At 41.4% G+C, this 18,920-nt stretch overlaps 1 protein-coding gene across 3 annotated transcripts in view; it reads left to right on the top strand.

Moving 5' to 3' along the window:
• The window catches only part of bcas3 (BCAS3 microtubule associated cell migration factor), a 915,794-nt gene that overhangs the window by 469,679 nt on the left and 427,195 nt on the right, over positions 1-18,920 (top strand). For all 3 annotated transcript variants that reach the window (XM_059973657.1, XM_059973655.1, XM_059973656.1), the window contains exons 17-18: positions 6,613-6,743; positions 9,080-9,245. In XM_059973657.1, coding sequence (XP_059829640.1) covers positions 6,613-6,743; positions 9,080-9,245 — 297 coding nt within the window. The remainder of the gene's footprint in view (positions 1-6,612; positions 6,744-9,079; positions 9,246-18,920) is intronic.

Here is an 18,920-nt window from a genome sequence, read left to right as displayed (position 1 = left end):
AATGTGGACTTATTTAGGGATAGTCAGGGAGAGGTATATCTTAAGGCATGACAAATTTGATGAGTTTTTTGATTGATTGGGGTAGGCTAATGGTGTTGCGTAAGTGACTTTAGTAAAGAATTCAGCAAGGTTCCCCATGATAGGTGAATCCAGAAAATGAAGTCATAAAGGTTCTTTGCAGTCTTGTCAGACTGGTTTCAAAATGGGTTAGGCCATTAAAGACCAAAGTTTCCAGTCAACACAAAAATTGGCAGAGTTGTGGATAGTAAAGAAGATTGTCCAGGGTATTGCGCAGTTGAAAACATGGACAGAAAAATGGCAGATGGAGTTTGAGATGTTGCACTTTGGGAGGTCAAATGAGGTGCTTCATGCAAGTGGATAGAGTGGTTAAGAATACATACCCTATGCTTGCCTTCATTAGTTATGGCATTCAGTGTAAAAGATGAGAATTCATGTTACACGTATAAAACTTTAGTTGGGCAACATTTGGAGTATGGTGTGCATTTCTCATCACTGCATTACAAGGGGGATGTGGAGCCTCTGAGGAGTGTGTAGAAGAGATTCAGCAGGATGTTGCCTGGATTGAAGGATATTAGCTATGAGGAGAGATTGGACAAGCTTCAATTGTTTTGTTGGGCCATCAGCGGATGAAATGAGAACTAGTAAAAGGTTACAAAATTTTTAGAGGCATAGATAGGGTAGATAGAGAGAATCTTTTACCTAAGGTGGAATCTGTCAAATACTAGAGGGCATAGCTTTAAAGTGAGAGGGGAAAAGTTTGAAGGTGATGTGCAGGGCAAACTTGTTAATCAGAGAGTGGTAGATGCCTGGGATTGGCTGCCAGAGGAGGTGGTGGAAGTAGTACAATAGCAATGTTCAAGAGGTATTTAGACAGGCATGTGGACGTAAAGGTTAAAAAGATTAGCTTCATTTCAAAGGTTCAAAGGTTCTTTTATTATCAAAGGATACAACTCCGAAATTTATCAATTCTCCAGGTCGCCATGAAACCAAGAAAGAAACGAAAGGCAACAGGATCATCAACACCAAAATCCCATCCCCCTGCAAAAAAACGAACAAAAATGGAACAGGCACTTCAGCCCACAAGTCCCCCTCCCCACACAAAACGAACATGAGAAGATCAGGCGAAAGAGCACAGCATATAAAAATCCACACCCAAGATGCAGAGAAAACCCGGGTCCGTTCTTCAGGCTCCCCTCTCTCTGGTTAAAAGACAGGCAGCTGGCCCTCACCCTCTGCACCTGCCTCAATGCTTTCACCACTCTTGTTGCTTTAATCGGCAAACAATGGGAGCTTTGTCACATGTACATTGAAACTACAAAACATACAGTGAAACACATCTTTTACATCAACAACAACACAGTCCAAAAATGTGGTGGGGCAGCCCACAACTTACTGCCCCTAACCCACATGTCTTTGGGATTGAGTGTGAGGAAATCAAAGTAACCAGAGGGAACTCACACAGTCGTGGGAGAATGTGCAAACTCCTTACAGACAAAACTCCTTGTCACACTCAAAGCTGCTGCGCAGGTTGACTCTGTGGTTAAGAAGGCGTACGGTGTATTGGCCTTCATCAATCATGGGATTGAGTTTAAGAGCTGAGAGGTCATGTTGCAGCTATATAGGACCCTGGCCAGACCCCACTTGGAGTACTGTGCTCAGTTCTGGTCACTTCACTATAGGAAGGATGTGGAAACTATAGAAAGGGTACAGAGGAGATTTACAAGGATGTTGCCTGGATTGGGGAGTATGCCTTATGAGAGTTGAGTTGAGTGAACTCGGCCTTTTCTCCTTGGACCGGCGGAGGATGAGAGTTGACCTGATAGAGATGTATAAAATGATGAGAGTCATTGATCGTGTGGATAGTCAGAGGCTTTTTCCCTGGCTGAAATGGCTAAAATGAGAGATCACAGTTTTAAGGTATATTGGAAGTAGGTACAGAGGAGATGTCAGGGGTAAGTTTTTACGCAGAGGGTGGTGAGTGCGTGGATTGGGCTGCTGGCGATGATGGTGGAGGCGGATACAAATGGGTCTTTTAAGAGGTCAATGGAGCTTAGAAAAATAGAGGGCTACGGGTAACCTTAAGAAATTTCTAAGGTAAGTACATGTTTGGCACAACATTGTGAACCAAAGGGCCTCTATTGTGCCATAGGGTTTCTACGTTTCTATATTCATGGAAAGGGAAACATGTTCTTCTTTGAAGAAGGTGTCCCTTCCACCACCATCAATGCTGCCCTCACCTGCATCTCCTTCATTACCCACACTTCTGTCCTGTTGTCTTGCTGCCACAACAGGAATTGGGCTCCCTCTGTCCTTACTTACCACCCCATGAAACTCCACATGCAGCATATCTTTGATGTCCTTCTTACAGACAATGGTGGGAAGTGAACCCCAATTGGTGTTTGCTCGTGCTGTAAATCATTGAGTTAACATGAGGGAATGGAGAAATATCTACCACATACAGGCAAATGGGATTAGTTTAAACTGCCTCATGGTCAGCACTGACCATGACTCTGGGCCTTTTCTTCTGCTCGAATGTCAGCATCAGATTTCTGATTGGTCCATGAGCCCATGAACAGGATTGAATTATTCCTTTTTCTTTTTGCACTATTTATTTATTTTGTAAAGTAATATGTTTATGTCTTTGAATTTTATTGCTGTCACAAAACAACAGATTTCATGCCATATAAAACAGTGTTAATAAATCTTATTCTGATTCTGTGTAAGTGAAGGCCCAGCAGTTCAAAATAGTTCAAGTGAAGACAGTTCAAGATAGAAAGTTAAAAGGACTTTGGAAATGTGGTATTCTCACTCACAAAATACAGTAAATGACAGCTTAAACCTTAGCACGATATATTTGTAAGCCAAGAGTATTTTGAGATATAGAAGTCAGCAGTTATTTCAGGCAGTGTTGCAACATTGGTTCTATGTTTACAAGGAGCCAATTCAATTCTGCTCTTTTCATAGCATTGCCCGAGTCTAATTTCTTTGGTACAGAGCTGAGGTACATGGAAAGCTGTCTGCTCATTGAATGAAACTAATGGACTGAATGGCCTAGCTCTATTCCTGTGAAAGAGGTTAGCAACACCACTTCACAGTGAACTGTGATGTTTATACAGTGCCCATAATATTACCAACAAGATGGGGGCATGTGTGCTTCCATTTCTTTGCGGTTTAGTGCTCATTAAGATGACAAATGGTAGTGCTGGAGAATAGAGTGGTTTCAATCTCGATCCCCAATGTTCTCAGAACAGATTCAACATGTCCAGATGCAGATGAAATTCCAGTCACTTTGGTACAACAAGGTGCCCTACTGCTGAGGAACGCTCACAGCTGGGTCAATATAACATTTTTCTAGTTACTGCTCCCGTCGTCTCTTGTGTCAATGTTAGTGTTAATTGGCACCAAATTAAGGGCAATTTTGTACTGAGCAACATCACCCGCTGAGAACTGAGTTGTGACAGCTCAAACTCCCAGCACTTTGAGCCAGCGGTGGAGGAGCTTTCATCTCATTAGTCAGGGCTGGATTTGATTCCACAGCCCAGAGATGAAAAGCCGATGTTGCAACACCCATTTTTTTCTTCTCCTGCTGTTTCCTACTTAACAAAATCTTTTAAAAATATATGCACATGTACAGTAAGAAGGCAGCTATGTGAGGACTACGTGCAGTGGTTTTGTTGAAAACTCTGAATGCACGCTTGGAAACTCCAGTGACCTGCAGTCGCAAATTTCTGACACTGAGTCTAGATTACAGCTCCGTGGTTGTACTGGCAATTTAATAGTTTCTGAAGGCACCGCACACAACTATCTACCTCCTACAGGCTGCATAACCATATAAGCCTTTGATGAGCATGAGTCACAGGTTGACCCGGCTACCTGATGTTTACAAGTGATGTTGATTCAAGATTGTGTAATGTCATTTCCAGAATACAAGTGTAAAGGAGAATGAAATAATTGTTACTCAGCATCCATGCAGCACAAAAAAACACAATAAGATAAAGAACACAATAATAAAAATGCAATAAATGTAAATACTGTATGTATAATATGTGTGTATGTATATATGTATTGTATGTGTATATATGAAGTGATGCTAGGCACAGGAGTGTCTGTACATATGATGACTGACAGGAAATGATAAAGTGGTTGTTGTGGAGTGGTGGGTTAGTGGGTGGAGGTGTTGATCAGCCTTACTGCTTGGTGATAGTAGCTGTTTATGAGTCTGGTGATCCTACGTGAATGCTACGTAGCCTCCCTGATGGGATTGCTCTTCATCAGTCCTGATGAAAGGTCTCGGGCCTGAAACATCAGCTGGTTACTCTTTTCCATAGATGCTGCTTAGACTGCTGAGTTCCTCCAGCATTTTGTGTGTATTGCTTGGATTTCCAGCATCTGAGATTTTCTCTTGTTTGTTGTTCTGCTGTTCCTCAGAGGAAGAGGACAAGAGGACCTTGCTGTTTGCCCTAACTGAATGCTGGCCGAACTCTTAAAAGGCTTTGAGGAATAGACTTCATTGTACAATTGCAACTTGTCAGTTCAACTGTCTGAGCTTTAGATTAGGAGCAGGTGGTCTATTATGTTATAAAATGTACGTGTAGGCCAAATTAGAGATCTGTTCATCCCGAAAAGTGGAAGAGTGGCATTTGCTTGTGTCAGATCCCTGATGTTAACCAACCTGGATTAAATATCAGATTTGGCTATTTGTAGCAGTAAACCCTCCAACCTTGTTCAAATTTCCTTCAAGAGTCTGGCTTACTTATGTTGGTTTAGCCAGCCTTATTTATTGCTCAAGTTTAAATCAAACACTTCACTATCTACGTCTGGGTTGGACTCAGTCCACTGACAGTCTTGTGGCTCAAAATGATTGTTTTTATTGTCAATGGTTAAACCTGTCATGTGCAGGTCATTTGGAACGTGCTGTGATTTATGAGGTGTGGAGATCTGTTGTTGGGTGCAAGTGTACAATTTTAACACAGAAAACTACTGACAGACTCTTGGGTTGTTTCTTTCTAAATAAAGTAACTAATGGTTTATATGGTGAAGGGAAAATTGGCAATGGTTTTGTTTCAATTACATTGGACCATTGATCCTATTGGAATAAACTTGTTGAAAGATAGATGAACCCACAAACAGAATGTGTGTTGTCGAGTTTGTTTTCCATATTAAAAATGGATGTTGAGGCTGTAGAGAAGGTTATGCCAGTTAAAATATCAGCAAAGAATGATAAAATTGGGGGAGAAAACTGAGCAAATTGAAAAAGAATTGAAGTCCATACAATTGTGAAACATTTATATTGTGAGGGGAAACCAAAATCACTGTTTGTAAGCACAAAATAATCACTAATAAATCCACTAAAAATATTGGAGGGAATTCTTGCTACACAGTGTCTGGATAAAATGTAGAACTCACTACCACAATATGTAGTTTCAGTGAAAAAAGTAGACATGACTTTGGGTGAAGGATCCCATGATGTGATGACTGAAAACTGTATCAGAAACATAGACCAGTGTTTGAGGAATTAGGCAGGGCAAGTCGTTCTGAGTTGCATTGCCATGTACTCATGTCATTGATAGATGTTGGTATTCGATTACTGGACAGTTGCACATACCCATTAGCCAATCAGAAACTTTATATTTGAAGTAGAACGTACATGTCTTTGAGCTACACTTGAGAAATCGATGTTGATTTCCTCAGTGAAATTTATTTTTTATTTTTTCTTGTGATATTTTGCATGCTATTGATCATACATTGCTATGTAGTCTGGTGCAAAGAAACTTAGTAGTAACTTTCCAAAAGAATTGGTGTACTTCGAAAAAAAATATTTTCAATAGAACAAGGAAAGAACAGGAAGTGGAATGAAATGGATATTCTTTCAAAGAGTTGGCATTGTGATTCTGGGCTAAATGTCCTCCTCTTGTCCTGTAAGGTTCTGGGGAAGGAGGAAGGGACTTAATTTGCTGTTTATTTTTTTGTTGCTTGTTGTGTTCTGTGTTGTTCTGCCGAGCATGGTGGGTGTGCTGTGTTGACACTGGAATGTGTGGTGACAGTTATGGGTTGTCCCCGGCAGTGCCTTGGGTTGTTAACACAAAAGGTGTATTTCACTGTATGGTTTGATGTACATGTGATAAATAATTAAATCTGAATCTGAATTTGTTTCTCCTACATTTCCACAGGTCTTTTGACTGAGCAAACTGTCAAAGTCCATGTTCATGTGTTCAAGATCTTCATAATTTATCCACTAAAAATTTCCATCAACTGCAGTTTTTTGGCTACTTGTAACCTTGACAATTTTGAACAGGAATATTTCCAATTATACAACAATGAGATTAATTGATTTGCTTATTTAAGATTAAATCACTGTTCAGTTGTCCAGCTATGTTGAAGTGATGTCAAATGTTTCTAAAATAAAACTAATTACCTTACTACAGAGTGTTAGCATTGATGCAAAGCCATTTCAGACTTTTTTGTGACCAACTTCAACATCCTAGCATGAAAAGTTTTTATGGTTTCACTAAACAAAGTGACTGAATGTGACCAGAAGACAGTTGAAGAGCAGAAATGGATGATGATGAAAACTCTTCTATTGTTTTACAGTAAGAGCAAGTCTAGGTCCGTTCCACAGATTTCCCCAAGCAAGGCTGTGGGTGGAGAGTTCTGTGTTGCTGCCACATTTGCTTCATCGCGTTCCTGGTTAACCACCAATACTGGCCTGAAGCGGGAGAAAGGTAAGTGCCCTGTGCATTTTTTAAGTAACTCCTCTCATTCCTCATTAAGGAAATATCATATAGAATGAGATTAAGGAGATGAACTGATTTTGAAAAGAAGTGCAACTTAAAAATCACTGAAATCTAACATGGAGGTGCAACAGGCAATGAGGAAGCAAATAGAATAATGGCAGTCATTACAAGAAGACATCGTTCTGCTGCAGATATGTATTGTGTCTAATTTTAGCCATCTTTTCCAAACATGGAAATACAATACATACCACAGGGGATGCACTGAAGAAGCTGCTGCCTCTCTGCTGCAGTGCTTCAGGTTCAGTTCTGTACCTGTGACCATTTAGGTTTTCTGGCTTCTCCAGTTTGCCCCATGTCCCCAAGGCATGTGGATTGATAGGTGAAATGGCCACTGTAACTTTTCCCTCATCTGTAAGTAAGATTCAAGATTGTTTATTGTCATTCTTCAGTACACACATATGAATGAAATGATTGCTACTCCAGATCCAATGCAGCATAAAAAAAGCATAAAAAACAACTTTAAAAACACAATGAATATAAATACATAATATTAGCTTATATATACAGACTGATTGTATGCCCATAAACCAACAGTAGGTGCAGGAGTGTCTGTACATAAGGTGACTCTGGCAGGAAATGATAAAGTAGTGATGGTGGGAGCGTGTGGTAGGTGGGTTAATAGGTGGAGGTGTTGATCAGCCTTGGGGCTTAGGGGAAGTAACTGCATTTCAGTCTGGTGGTCCTGGTGTGACTGCTGCATAGACTCTTCCCTGATGAGAATGGGAAAAACGGTCCATGAGCAGGGTGGGTGGGATCCTTCATGATATTGTTGGCCTTTTTCCGTCACCTTTCTGTACATACTGTATGCCCTGAGTGGATAGGAAAATGAGAAAAATAAATTGCAATCAGTGTGGGAATAGGGTGCATCATGTTCAGCATAGACAATGCTGGCTGGTGAGGTGCTGTATGACAGCAGCCTGGTTCTTGTGGTTGCCATTCTGTGGAGAGATTGAATAAGTTAAGTCACTATTCTTTAGAGTTTCGATGAATGTAAGATGATCTCATTAGAACATGCAAAATTTGGTAGGGAATATGGGAGGAGCGATGTGCATAAGGAATCTAGAAATGTATGACTGGCCATTTTACCATTTAGGACTTATGGAAAGCAATCTCTTCTGTCAGAGAGTTATGAATCTTAGAAATTCTGTACCCAGGAGGGCCGTGGAGGCTCAGTCATTTAAAACTGAGATAAGCCGATTTCTGGATGTTAAATCAATCAAGTCTGCGGGAATCGGCTGGAAAAATGCATTGAGGTAGAAGGTCAGTGGGTTTAAGGAGCAGAATGGCCTATTCAGAATCAGAATCGGGTTTATTATCACAGGTATATGTCATGAAATTTGATGTTTCATTGCAGAAATACAGTTCAACACATAAAGATTACTTTAAGTTACAAATAGAAATACTAAGTGCAAAAGATAAATAACAAGGTGGTGTTCAGATAGTGATAATTCGCGCTGGTTCAGTAGCCTTATGGCTGTAAGACAATAACTGTTCCTGTACCTGTGGTGTGGGATCAGAGGCTTCTGTACCTCCTGCCTGATGGTAATAGCAAGAAGAGAGTATGGCCTGGATGGTGTGGTCCTTGATGGTAGATGCTGCTTTCTTGTGGCAATACTTCTTGTAAATATGCTCAGTGATAGCGGAAACTTTGCCTGTGATGGACTGGGTTGTATCCACCAAGTTTTCCATTCTTGAGCATTGGTGCTTTCATGCCAGGCCATCGTACAACTCGTGCTGCCTACACATGATTACCCAAGTCTCGAAGTGAGTGTTAGTTGGGGAATCAGTTGAGAATTAGGTTGAGAATTGAGAGTAAAGTTATCCATGTCAGTACAGAAGCCTCATGGTTGTAGGATAATAACTGTTCCTGAACCTGATGATGTTGGACCTAAGGTTTTTGTACCTCCTCAGTAGCAAGAAGAGAGTATATCCTGGATGTGGGAGTCTTAAATGTGAATACTGCTTTCTTGTGGCAAGAGTCCATGTAAATTTGCTCAATGGTTGGAAGGGCTTTGCCCGTGATTACTCAGAGTGAATAATAAAATCATCCATTAGCTTACTTTGTATGTTGTCAACAGTACAACCAGTCTTTCAGTGCCAAACATACAGCCTAAAACATTTGTATTGTATGCCAGTCACTGTTTTGGTGCTAAAGGACAGCTGAATTCAGATGTCAATTAGGGCTAGACTCTGATTATTTTCACTGCTTTCTGAAATCACTGTAACATTGTTGTTAAAGTCAAATCATTTTTTTCTGATCTTAGATCAATCAAAGCAGTCAGTGGTGGACTCCCTGTTCATTATAAGTTGTTATGGTAACCTGGTGGAGCACACAATTGAGCCACGGCCGGTCACCACTGCGCAGAAGATCAGCGATGATACTCAGCTGGAGCTGTTGACATCTCCTCGAGCCAGCTGGTCTCTGGCCAGGTAAAATATTAAGACGTATTTCCTGATTGTGACACTTCTGTGGGAATTCGTCTAGAGGTAGCTGGGTCAGGGATGGCAGTGGGGTACAGCTGGTAAAGCTGCTGCTTCACAGTTCCAGCGAACCAGGTTCAGTCCTGACCTGTGGGGTTGTTCATGTGGAGTTTGCACGTCCTCTCTGTCAGCATGTGGGTTTTCTCCAGTTTTCTCCCTCATCCCAAAGCCGTGGGGCTGATAGATTAATATAGATAAGTGTAAAGTGGTCTGGTATCTGATAGAAAGAGTAAGGATGCAGCTATGCTTTGGAAAATAGGTGTTCATGCAAAGTTAAGGCAAGGTACAGATTCACAGATTCACAGATCAGATACTTCCTGTACCCAGTAAACTGTTGAGTGTATGTTCATGATCTTCAGCTGCTGTGGTCCATTCACTTCAAGGTTTGACATGTTATGTGTTCAGAGTTGCTCTTCTGCACACCACTGTTGTAACGTGTGGTTATTTGAGTTACTGTTGTCTTCCTGATAGTTTGAACCAGTCTGGCCATTCTCATCTGGCCTCTCTCATTAACAAGACATTTTCACCCAGAAAGCTGCCACTGTTCTTGTTTCCCCTGTAAACTCCAGAGACTGTTGTGCTAAAATTCTGAAGAGATCTGCAGTTCCTGAGGTAGTCAAACCCTCCCATCTGCGCCAACAATCATTCCACGGTCAAAGTCACTTAGATCACATTTCTTCCCCATTCTGATGTTTGGTCTGAACAATAAATGAGGCTCTTGACCATGTCTGCATGTTTTTATGTATTGAGTGCTGCCACATGATTGGCTGATTAGATATTTGCATTGATGAGCAGGTGTACAAGTGTACCTAATAAAGTGAGCACTAAATGTATGTTTTCAAAGTTGTAGTAACCACCTAACAAGTTACTCAGTTCAAGGCACTTGAGGAAAACATTCTAGCCTACTGATTACAAAATGACAGAGGTGCCAGACAAAGGGGGAAGGATATTTGCAAGGATAAAACTATACTGAGCAAAATTTAATAGAATAGATCCTTTATTTTACAGAAGGGAAAAGGTTAAAGAGTGACATGATGATGGCTTTTAAAATTAAGTATAGGTTTGGTATAGTAGCTGATTCCATTTATGCAGAACAACACATAGAAAACACTGGAGGAACTCAGCAGGCCAGGCAGCATCCATGGAGTAACAAACAGTTGACATTTCAGGCCAAGACCCTTCATAATTTATGGGGGACCTCAGGAGGACATAAATATAAATTAGTCACACAAAGGAGAGAATAGTCAATTAAAAATACAAGTTCAAGAGAATTTTTGTTCCCCAGTGAATATTGAGAATGTAAGATTGGCTACCACAATAAGGCAAATGGCTTAGATATCTTTAAGTAGAATTAGGTAGGTATAAGATTAAAAGTATTTTTTAATGATCTGAAGGTTGGGTTAGATGACTTTTGTGGAGGCTGCTCGTGTAGAACATAACTTGATTGGTAAAACAAATCAATTGGTAAAGGGGTTAAGGAGAATTGGGAGCAGTCAGGAGAATGGAGTTAAAAATAGTAGATATGATTGAATGGTAGAGTAAGACTTGATAGGCCAAGTGCTCCTATATTCTGCTCCTATATTTTGTGGTCTTATAAATGCGAGCTACACCAACCTGTTGAACTCCTCCCTCACCTCCATTCAGGGCCCCAAATAGTCCTTCCAGGTAAGGCAACACTTCATCTATGGATCTGCCAGAATCATCTATTTTGTCTGGTGCTCCTGGTGCAGCCTCCTCTACATTGGAGAAACCCATCATAAATTGGGGGGGGGGGGGGGCACTTCAATTTCAATTGAGAGCAGTTCTATTCCATCCATCAAAAAAAAAATGGAACTTCCCGATGACAAAACATTTTAATTCCGACTCCCATTCCTGTTCTGACATTCCATTCCATGGCCTCCTCTTGTACCACAATGTGGCCATCCTTGGAGTGGAGGAGCAACACCTTATATTCTGTCTAGGTAACCTCCAACCTACTGGCATGAATATTGATTTCTCCTTCCACTCCTCTTCTTCTATTCCCCACTTTGTCCTCTTATCTCTTCTCACCTGCCTATCACCTCCCCCGGTGTCCCCCACTTCTCTTTGTCTTATGGTCCACTCTCCTATCAGATTCATTCCTCTCTAGTCTTTCTTACCCACCTGGCCTTACTTATCACCTTCTAGCCAGCCTCCTTTCCCTCCCCCCACCTTTTTATCCTGGCGTCTTCCACCTTCATTTCCAGTTCCTGAAGAAGGGTTGACTGCTTATTCATTTCCACAGATGCTGACTGACCTGCTGAGTTCCTCCAGCATTGCGTGTGAGAGTGTGTGTGTGTGTGTGTGTATTACACTCTTGTCTGTTTAATTATATTCCTCCTCTGAGACATTAAGAGCTTTTTGCGCACCATTCACCATTTTGAGAGTGAGAGGAGGGAGTGCTGCCGTGTAAGCTGAGGATTGAAGAATTGCAGAAAGATATGAAAACTGCCTTGGAACTGCCTTGGTTAAGTATAATATTTGCTACAGACAACAGGAGCCATGATTAGTAAATAAGCTTGTAACTCAGTGTTTAACCATCAGAGCCCTACTAGATAAACAAAACTGTGATGCAACTAAGCTTCCACTTTCTGCTAATGAAAATTTGAAAGACTGTTTTAATAAGATGAATCCTTTGAATCTCATTGACAGTCAAAGTTCATCTTGTGATCATTAAATCCCAGCTATGCAATTACTGAGCTCCAGTCACCTGGGATCTCGTACAATTTAATAGCAAGACATTCACTGTGAAACAAATCTCATTAGAAATGGTACTATCTTTTTGAGTTTGTCCTTGTTTAGTAGCTTCTATAAGCTGGATCTCGACAAAAGGTGGGATTTGCCCACAGCTATTTCCATTCTTGCCTTCAGGTATTTGTCCCAGCTGTTGTAGACACCTGCTGGATACAGTTCCTAAAACATTGAATGTGTATCTTTAAGACATCAGGCACCTTCTGCTGTTTTCAAAATAATCACTCTTTTTTATATGAAGGCAGAGAAGGAACGGGAGGATACATGTCAATTGTGGGGGTATTGTAGCACATTTGATCTCCAGTGTCCTGGTGTCAGTATTTTCCCCTGAACCAGTGTTACTATGACAAAGTAGCTGGCCCTTATCACATTATTCTTTGTGTCAGCTTCTTGTGTTCAGAGTCAATGTTTCTTCAGTTTTTCAATCACCAAATTTCAGATACACTCTCAGTGTAATGGGTACACCTGTATACCTGCTTGTTAGTGCAAATATCTAGCAACTCAGTGCATAAAGGTATGCAGACATGGCCAGGAGGTTTCGTTGTTGTTCAGACGAAACATCAGAATGGGAAAGAAATGTGACCTAAGTGACTTCGACCATGGAATGATTGTTGCAGCGGATGGGGTGGTTTGAGTATCTCAGAAACTGCTGATCTCCTGGGATTTTCATGCACAGGAGTCGCTATAATTTACAGAGAACGGTGCGATAAACTAAAAAACATCCAGTGAGCGGCAGTTCTGTGGGGAAAAATGCTTTATTAATGAGAGAGATCAGAGGAGAGTGGCTGACAGGAAGGCTACAGTGACTCATATAACCACACATTATGACAGTGGTCATAACCACTGAAAAACAATTCCAGAAAGTTCCAAAAAGCAAAACTTGAATTTGCCGTGCGCCGAGCACTATGCTGAATCCGTGCGATTGAAGTGATGTATAGGCACACCCTGCTGTAGCCTGCCGCCATTTTGAAGATTCTCAGTCTCTCTCCAGCACTCGTTGTTTGAGCATTGTCTGCCTTGCGTCTTGTTTGTTCACTACTTGTGTTGTGAGCGAGAGGAAGGAGCTTAAGGCTAGTAAGGGATGGCTGGCTAGCTTTGTAAAGCGCTACAGCCTCAAGAACTTAAAGATCACGGGAGAATCGGCATTGGCTGATGTCGAGGCAGCATCAGCGTTCCCAGAAGAGCTATGTTGGTTGCATCTGTACTAAACATGTACAGACTTTTTTTTCTTGTCATTATTCTCTAAACAATACAGTATAACAACTATTTATATAGCATTTACATTGTATTAGGTAGCATAAGTAATCTAGAGATGATTTAAAGTATACGGGAGGATGTGCATAGGTTAAATACAAATACTACACCATTTTATATAAGGGACTTGAGCATCTGCAGATTTTGGTATCCATGGGGGGGGTCCTGGAACCAATCCCCCACGGATACCGAGGGACAACTGTATTTGTTTACTGGGTGAGGATTATGAGTGGGAACCCAGGGTGATTTCTCTTCTTGCCAACACGAGAGCCAATTCTAACTAGAGTTTCTGGACTAATTCTACCTGAGATCTGCAAGTTGAGCATAGATCATAAGATATATGTGGGACCTTGATAAACTTTAAGGAATTGACCACAGACTGCCATTTTAAAAATTCGTTCATTGTAAAATGCAACTTCAAAAGTGCCTATTCGGTTCGCCCCAGGGAATTTGAACTCTAGATGTGTTCCCTTTATCCCACTATGGGAAAATGTTTAATATCCAATCTCCCCTAAAGGTAATTAAGCATGATAAAGCAATGATAGGGAATACAACAAACCCTCAAGGGAGAAATAATCTTCAAAGCTTTTCATTCTCATCATCAGTCATAGAGTGCTTGAGCTAGTCATTATGGAGAGGGGTCCAAGGGATCTTGACCTCTTTAAAAGATGTCTTTTCACTGAGTGAAAGCAGTTTGTGGTCTTTGGGTGTCAATCATCTCAGCCACAGAGCGCTGCTGGAGAAGATTTTCAGGATAAGTTCCTAAGCACAGCCATTGACATCTCTGCCATGAGGATGTTGTCTGGTGTTGGAGTGTGACCCATTCCATTCATAATGCGAAGCAGTCGAGCCCATGTTTGTTGCAAGACGATAAACCTCTAGTAATGTATACGCTACACCATGGCTACTAGTTATTCCATAGTGGTTGCCTCAGCTCCTGACTACAAGGTACAGTTCCACTGTGTGATGGAAATCCCTTGATCTGTTATTGATAGGAGTAAAGGTAATCGTTACAGTCCACCATTACTGCAGAACGTGTGCGTGTCCGGGGAAAAGAAGTGGGCAGGAGAACTATTGTGGATGATACCCACCCTGCAAACTGCCATTTCCAAATGCTCCTTTCTGGAAGGCGCTATAGAGCTTTTAAAACAAAACCTTCACGCCACCTTAAAAGTTTCTAACCCCAGGCAGTTAATCTGATCGACCATTCTAGTTAGCCCCCCCCCCCCACCTCCCTCTATCTATTACCTCAGTCACTGCATTGCACTGCAAACACTTTAAACCACTTTTTATAAAGCTGTTTACATTGTAAATACCAGCTGGTATTTATGTACATTTAATTCCATATCATACTTCTAGCTTTATTTTTATATAATCCCTTATTCCTATAATTGTTGAATGGTGGTGTTTTTGTTGTGTGACATGCCAACATTCTACAGCAAACTCCTAATACATGTAAATGTACTAAATAAAGTTGATCCTTGATACTTGAAAATCTCCAAAGTAAAGGGCGTACACTAACCCTCTCTCCTGTCACCTACATGTCAGATTCCCCTCTGCCACTCCTGGGAACAAAGGAATAAATACTAGCCACCTCCCATTTCTGGGGAGAAGGCAGACATGGATGTTAAATTCCCCAATACATCGGATTGTACCAACAGAATCTGTGGCCACGTGAATGTTTGAGGATCAAAGTCTCACACTGCCACTAAGCTCATGGTCCACTAGGCAGCAGTGATCCCTGCTCTTTGCCTACTTCGGAGTTTTGCGCTGTGTACAACAGGCACATCAAAACAGTAGAGACTGTAACATCCTCAAAATGATTTTAAAAATAGACAAAGGTTAGTGTTATTTGTCACATGAACATCAAAAGGTACAGTGAAGTGCACCATTTGTATCAACGACCAACACAGTACATACAGTGACGTGCTGGGGGCAGCCCACAAGTATTGCCATGCTTCCAGTGCAAACACAAAGTGCCCGCTACTTAGTAACCCTAACCAATATGTCTCTGGAATGTGGAAGCCAGCTGGAGCACCTGGAGGAAACCTACATAGTCATGGGGAGAACATACAGACTCTTTGCTGACACCAGCACGAATTGAACTCACATCACTGGCACTGTAAAACTTTATGATAACAGCCACACTGTCATGTTGCTGTAGGTTGACATCTCCAGCTCTTGTATGAATGATGAGGTCTCCTCAAAATGAGGCTCCCAAATACTTCTTCTCTGAATTTCTTTTTGGCAAGAGATTATCATCTGAATGTCATACCTGTGGATACCTTCAAAGCCTCCTTTTAATAAATAACATTCCAGTTCACTCTAGGCAATTGCTGGTTCATGAACCCGCAGAATCGCAACAGAGCATTTAGGAAAGCACTGACAGCCCAGCAAAACAGCAGCAGAAACGTACCATGTGCCACCTGTCTCATCGAAAGCTTCCTGTTCCATTTATTTATATTTTTTATTTAGAGATATTGCGCAGAACAGGGCCTTCTGGCCTACTGAGTCACACTGCCCATTGCTGGGCGATTTAACCCTAGACTAATCGCAGGACAATTTACAATGACCAATTAACTTACTAGCTGGTACATCTTTGGACTGTGGGAGGAAACCTGAGCATTCAGAGGAAGCCCATGTGCACATGGGAACAGATGAATGAATGTACAAAGTTAGTTACAGAGGACACCGGAATTGAACTCTAAACTCTGCGACTCCAAGCTGTTGTAGTGCGGTGCCCGTAGCAGAGCCTGTGGGCTGCACACTGGTCTAAACAACCACACCAAAACCCATAAGTCATCTTCAAACCAAGCAGGTACCCAAGAAGGAGACACTTGGACTGATGAAGTGGTTGGCACTCCTTTCAGAACTGCCCTTTCAGGATGGCCAATTTTCAACCAATCACTTTATTACTCGGTGAGGGAAGAGACATGGAGCAGGGTTTGGGAAGGGAATGGTGTACCTGCCTTTACACTGATTAACCATTTATTTTATTTAGAGATACAGTGCAGAATAGACCCTTCCGTCCCAACTAGTTACATCAACCAGCAACCACCTGTTTAACCCTAGCCTAATCACATGACAATTTACAATGACCAATTAACCTGCCAACTGGTATGTCATTGAAATGTGGGAGGAAACCAGAGCACCTGCAGGAAACCCACACATTTCACGAGGGGCAACGTACAAATTCCTTACTGACAGTGTCAGAATTGAACTCCAAACTCCAATTGCCCTGAGCTGTCATAGCTAACCATGACACTACAGTGGCACCATCTAAAAGTAATTTCTGTACAGAAGCTACTTTTTCATGCTTTCTTTGAAGGTTTATTTCATGGGAAATTTTTAGAAACAAAGCTAATCGGGCACCCTTGCTCCCTTCCAGCAACCCTTCTCAATACTGCACAAGTGGTAGTTATAATCATCAGTACTTTACCTAAGTTGGTTACTGCTTTTGCCAAGGGGAATTTACTGCTTCTGTGATTTATTCATTCCATACACCACCATGACTTTTGTTTTTTCTTTAAGTTATTTTCACGTGATTTTGTTACAATTAAAAGATGTAATAGGTCCTGAAGTTCGTAAGTTCATTTGTCACAGACCAGTTGTTTTGAGTTATGTACTTTGGACAAGGCCAGCAATGAACACTTCTGTAATGAGAACATTTAAAAAAGCAACCAAAATTACCAAGGCCCAGAGCTGGAGACTGGATAATTCAAATACCACACATGAAGATTTTATAAAGGTTGCTTTTAAAAGAGAAAGATAAATATTGTCAAATATTATTTTGATTTATTTTTCCTCCAAATTAAATCTTTTTAAAAAATTGCTTTAATCATGGTTAGTTTTGCACTTCCGTTCTGAGTAATTGCTAGATTGTAATTGAATGGAAAGCACAGTTTTTAAATTTTCACAGCAATTTCTGCAGTCTCAGTTTGGCCTAAAGCACTTTGGAACCAGTGGTGTTGTACAGAAGAAAGATAAGATGGAGCATTATCTTCTCAAAGTACTGCACCCCATCACATCTGTCTTTAAATGTATAATCATAGTATATTTGTCATCTCAGTGTCCCATCTCTTGCTCTATTTCAGAGACCCAAAGCTTTGGGGTATCTTCCCACCTTGGCTAAATTTGTTAGCGTGAGCCAAAAAAAAAAATGTGTGACACACCAGGCAAAGTTCTGATTAATGAGGGCAGATGCAAACACTACTGCTTACAGGCTGCTCAGCTGGTAGAGTTTTGTCCGAGTAGGAAAAAGGGATCTCGGATCATTGTAGCAGCCCAATGCACATAGAACAATTTTTGAATGGGAGAGAGCAGGGTGATACCAGGGCAATATCCTTCAAGTTTGGCTGTGTTTGTGGAGAGAGAAAATTTGAGTCAGTATCAAAGATAGGTAACATAACAGAAATAGCTTTGGCCTCTGATAGAGACAAATTCATTGGAGTACAGAGAGATTACGATTAACTTTATTAGTAACATATATGTCGAAATATACAATGAAATGTGTGGTCGCCTCACTACAGGAAGGACGTGGAAACCATAGAAAGGGTGCAGAGGAGATTTACAAGGATGTTGCCCTGATTGGGGAGCATGCCTTATGAGAATAGGTTGAGAGAACTCGGCCTTTTCTCCTTGGAGCGACGGAGGATGAGAGGCATTGAACACTTAATTGATAGTCACATGTCAGAGGATAGTCACAAGCAGGAGGATAGTCAGAGGCTTTTTCCCAGGGCTGAAATGGCTAACACGAGAGGGCACAGTTTTAAGGCGTATGGAAGTAGGTACAGAGGTGATGTCAAGGGTAGGGTTTTTTATGCAGGGAGTGGTGAGTGCATGGAATGGGCTGCTGGTGGCAGTGGTGGAGCCAGATATGATAGGGTCTTTTAAGAGACTTTTGGATAGGTACATGGAACTTAGAAAAATAGAGGGCTATGAGTATCCCTAGGTAAGTTCTAAAGTAAGTACATATCCTGCACAGCATTGTGGGCCAAAAGGCCTGTATTGTGCTGTAGGTTTTCTATTTTTCTATGTTTCTATTAAATGTGTTGTTTGCATTAGTGACTGCCACAGTCCGAGGACGTGCTGGCGACAGTACTCAAATATTGCCATTACCAACATAGTATGTCTACAAGTTACTAACCCTAATCTGTGAGGCCCTCAGTTGGTCAGGGTTAATCATGGATATTGCGTCGCAGCTGTCTATGTGATACATAGGCCAGGGTAATACGATATGGAGAGCAAGCTGTTGCCCATGTAGCAGGCTCCTTCTTTCCAAGCAGCTGATACCAAAGGAATGGTAGAGACAAATACAGTTATGGCACCAGTAGCATCACATGAGTTACAATTAAGTGTTCAATTCAACGTAGGACTGCCTTAGGGACTCCAGCTCTCAGATTTTTCCTTGGGGATAACTCCCAAAGCTTTCCCCTTGAGTGGATAAAGCCGCAAGGCAGCAGAGGTTTGAGATCAGAGTTTTCTTTCTCTTATATGAGCTGCCAACCTCGGCTGACTGACTCCATCTGCCCATAGCGACTGGTTTGAAGGTGTCAGTGACCCGCCTTTGCATCTACACTTGTCAGTAGAAACACTTCCACC

The sequence above is a fragment of the Hypanus sabinus genome, chromosome 6, assembly GCF_030144855.1.
Source record: "Hypanus sabinus isolate sHypSab1 chromosome 6, sHypSab1.hap1, whole genome shotgun sequence".
Taxonomy (NCBI): domain Eukaryota; kingdom Metazoa; phylum Chordata; class Chondrichthyes; order Myliobatiformes; family Dasyatidae; genus Hypanus; species Hypanus sabinus.
This window is presented reverse-complemented; position numbering and strand designations above follow the sequence as displayed.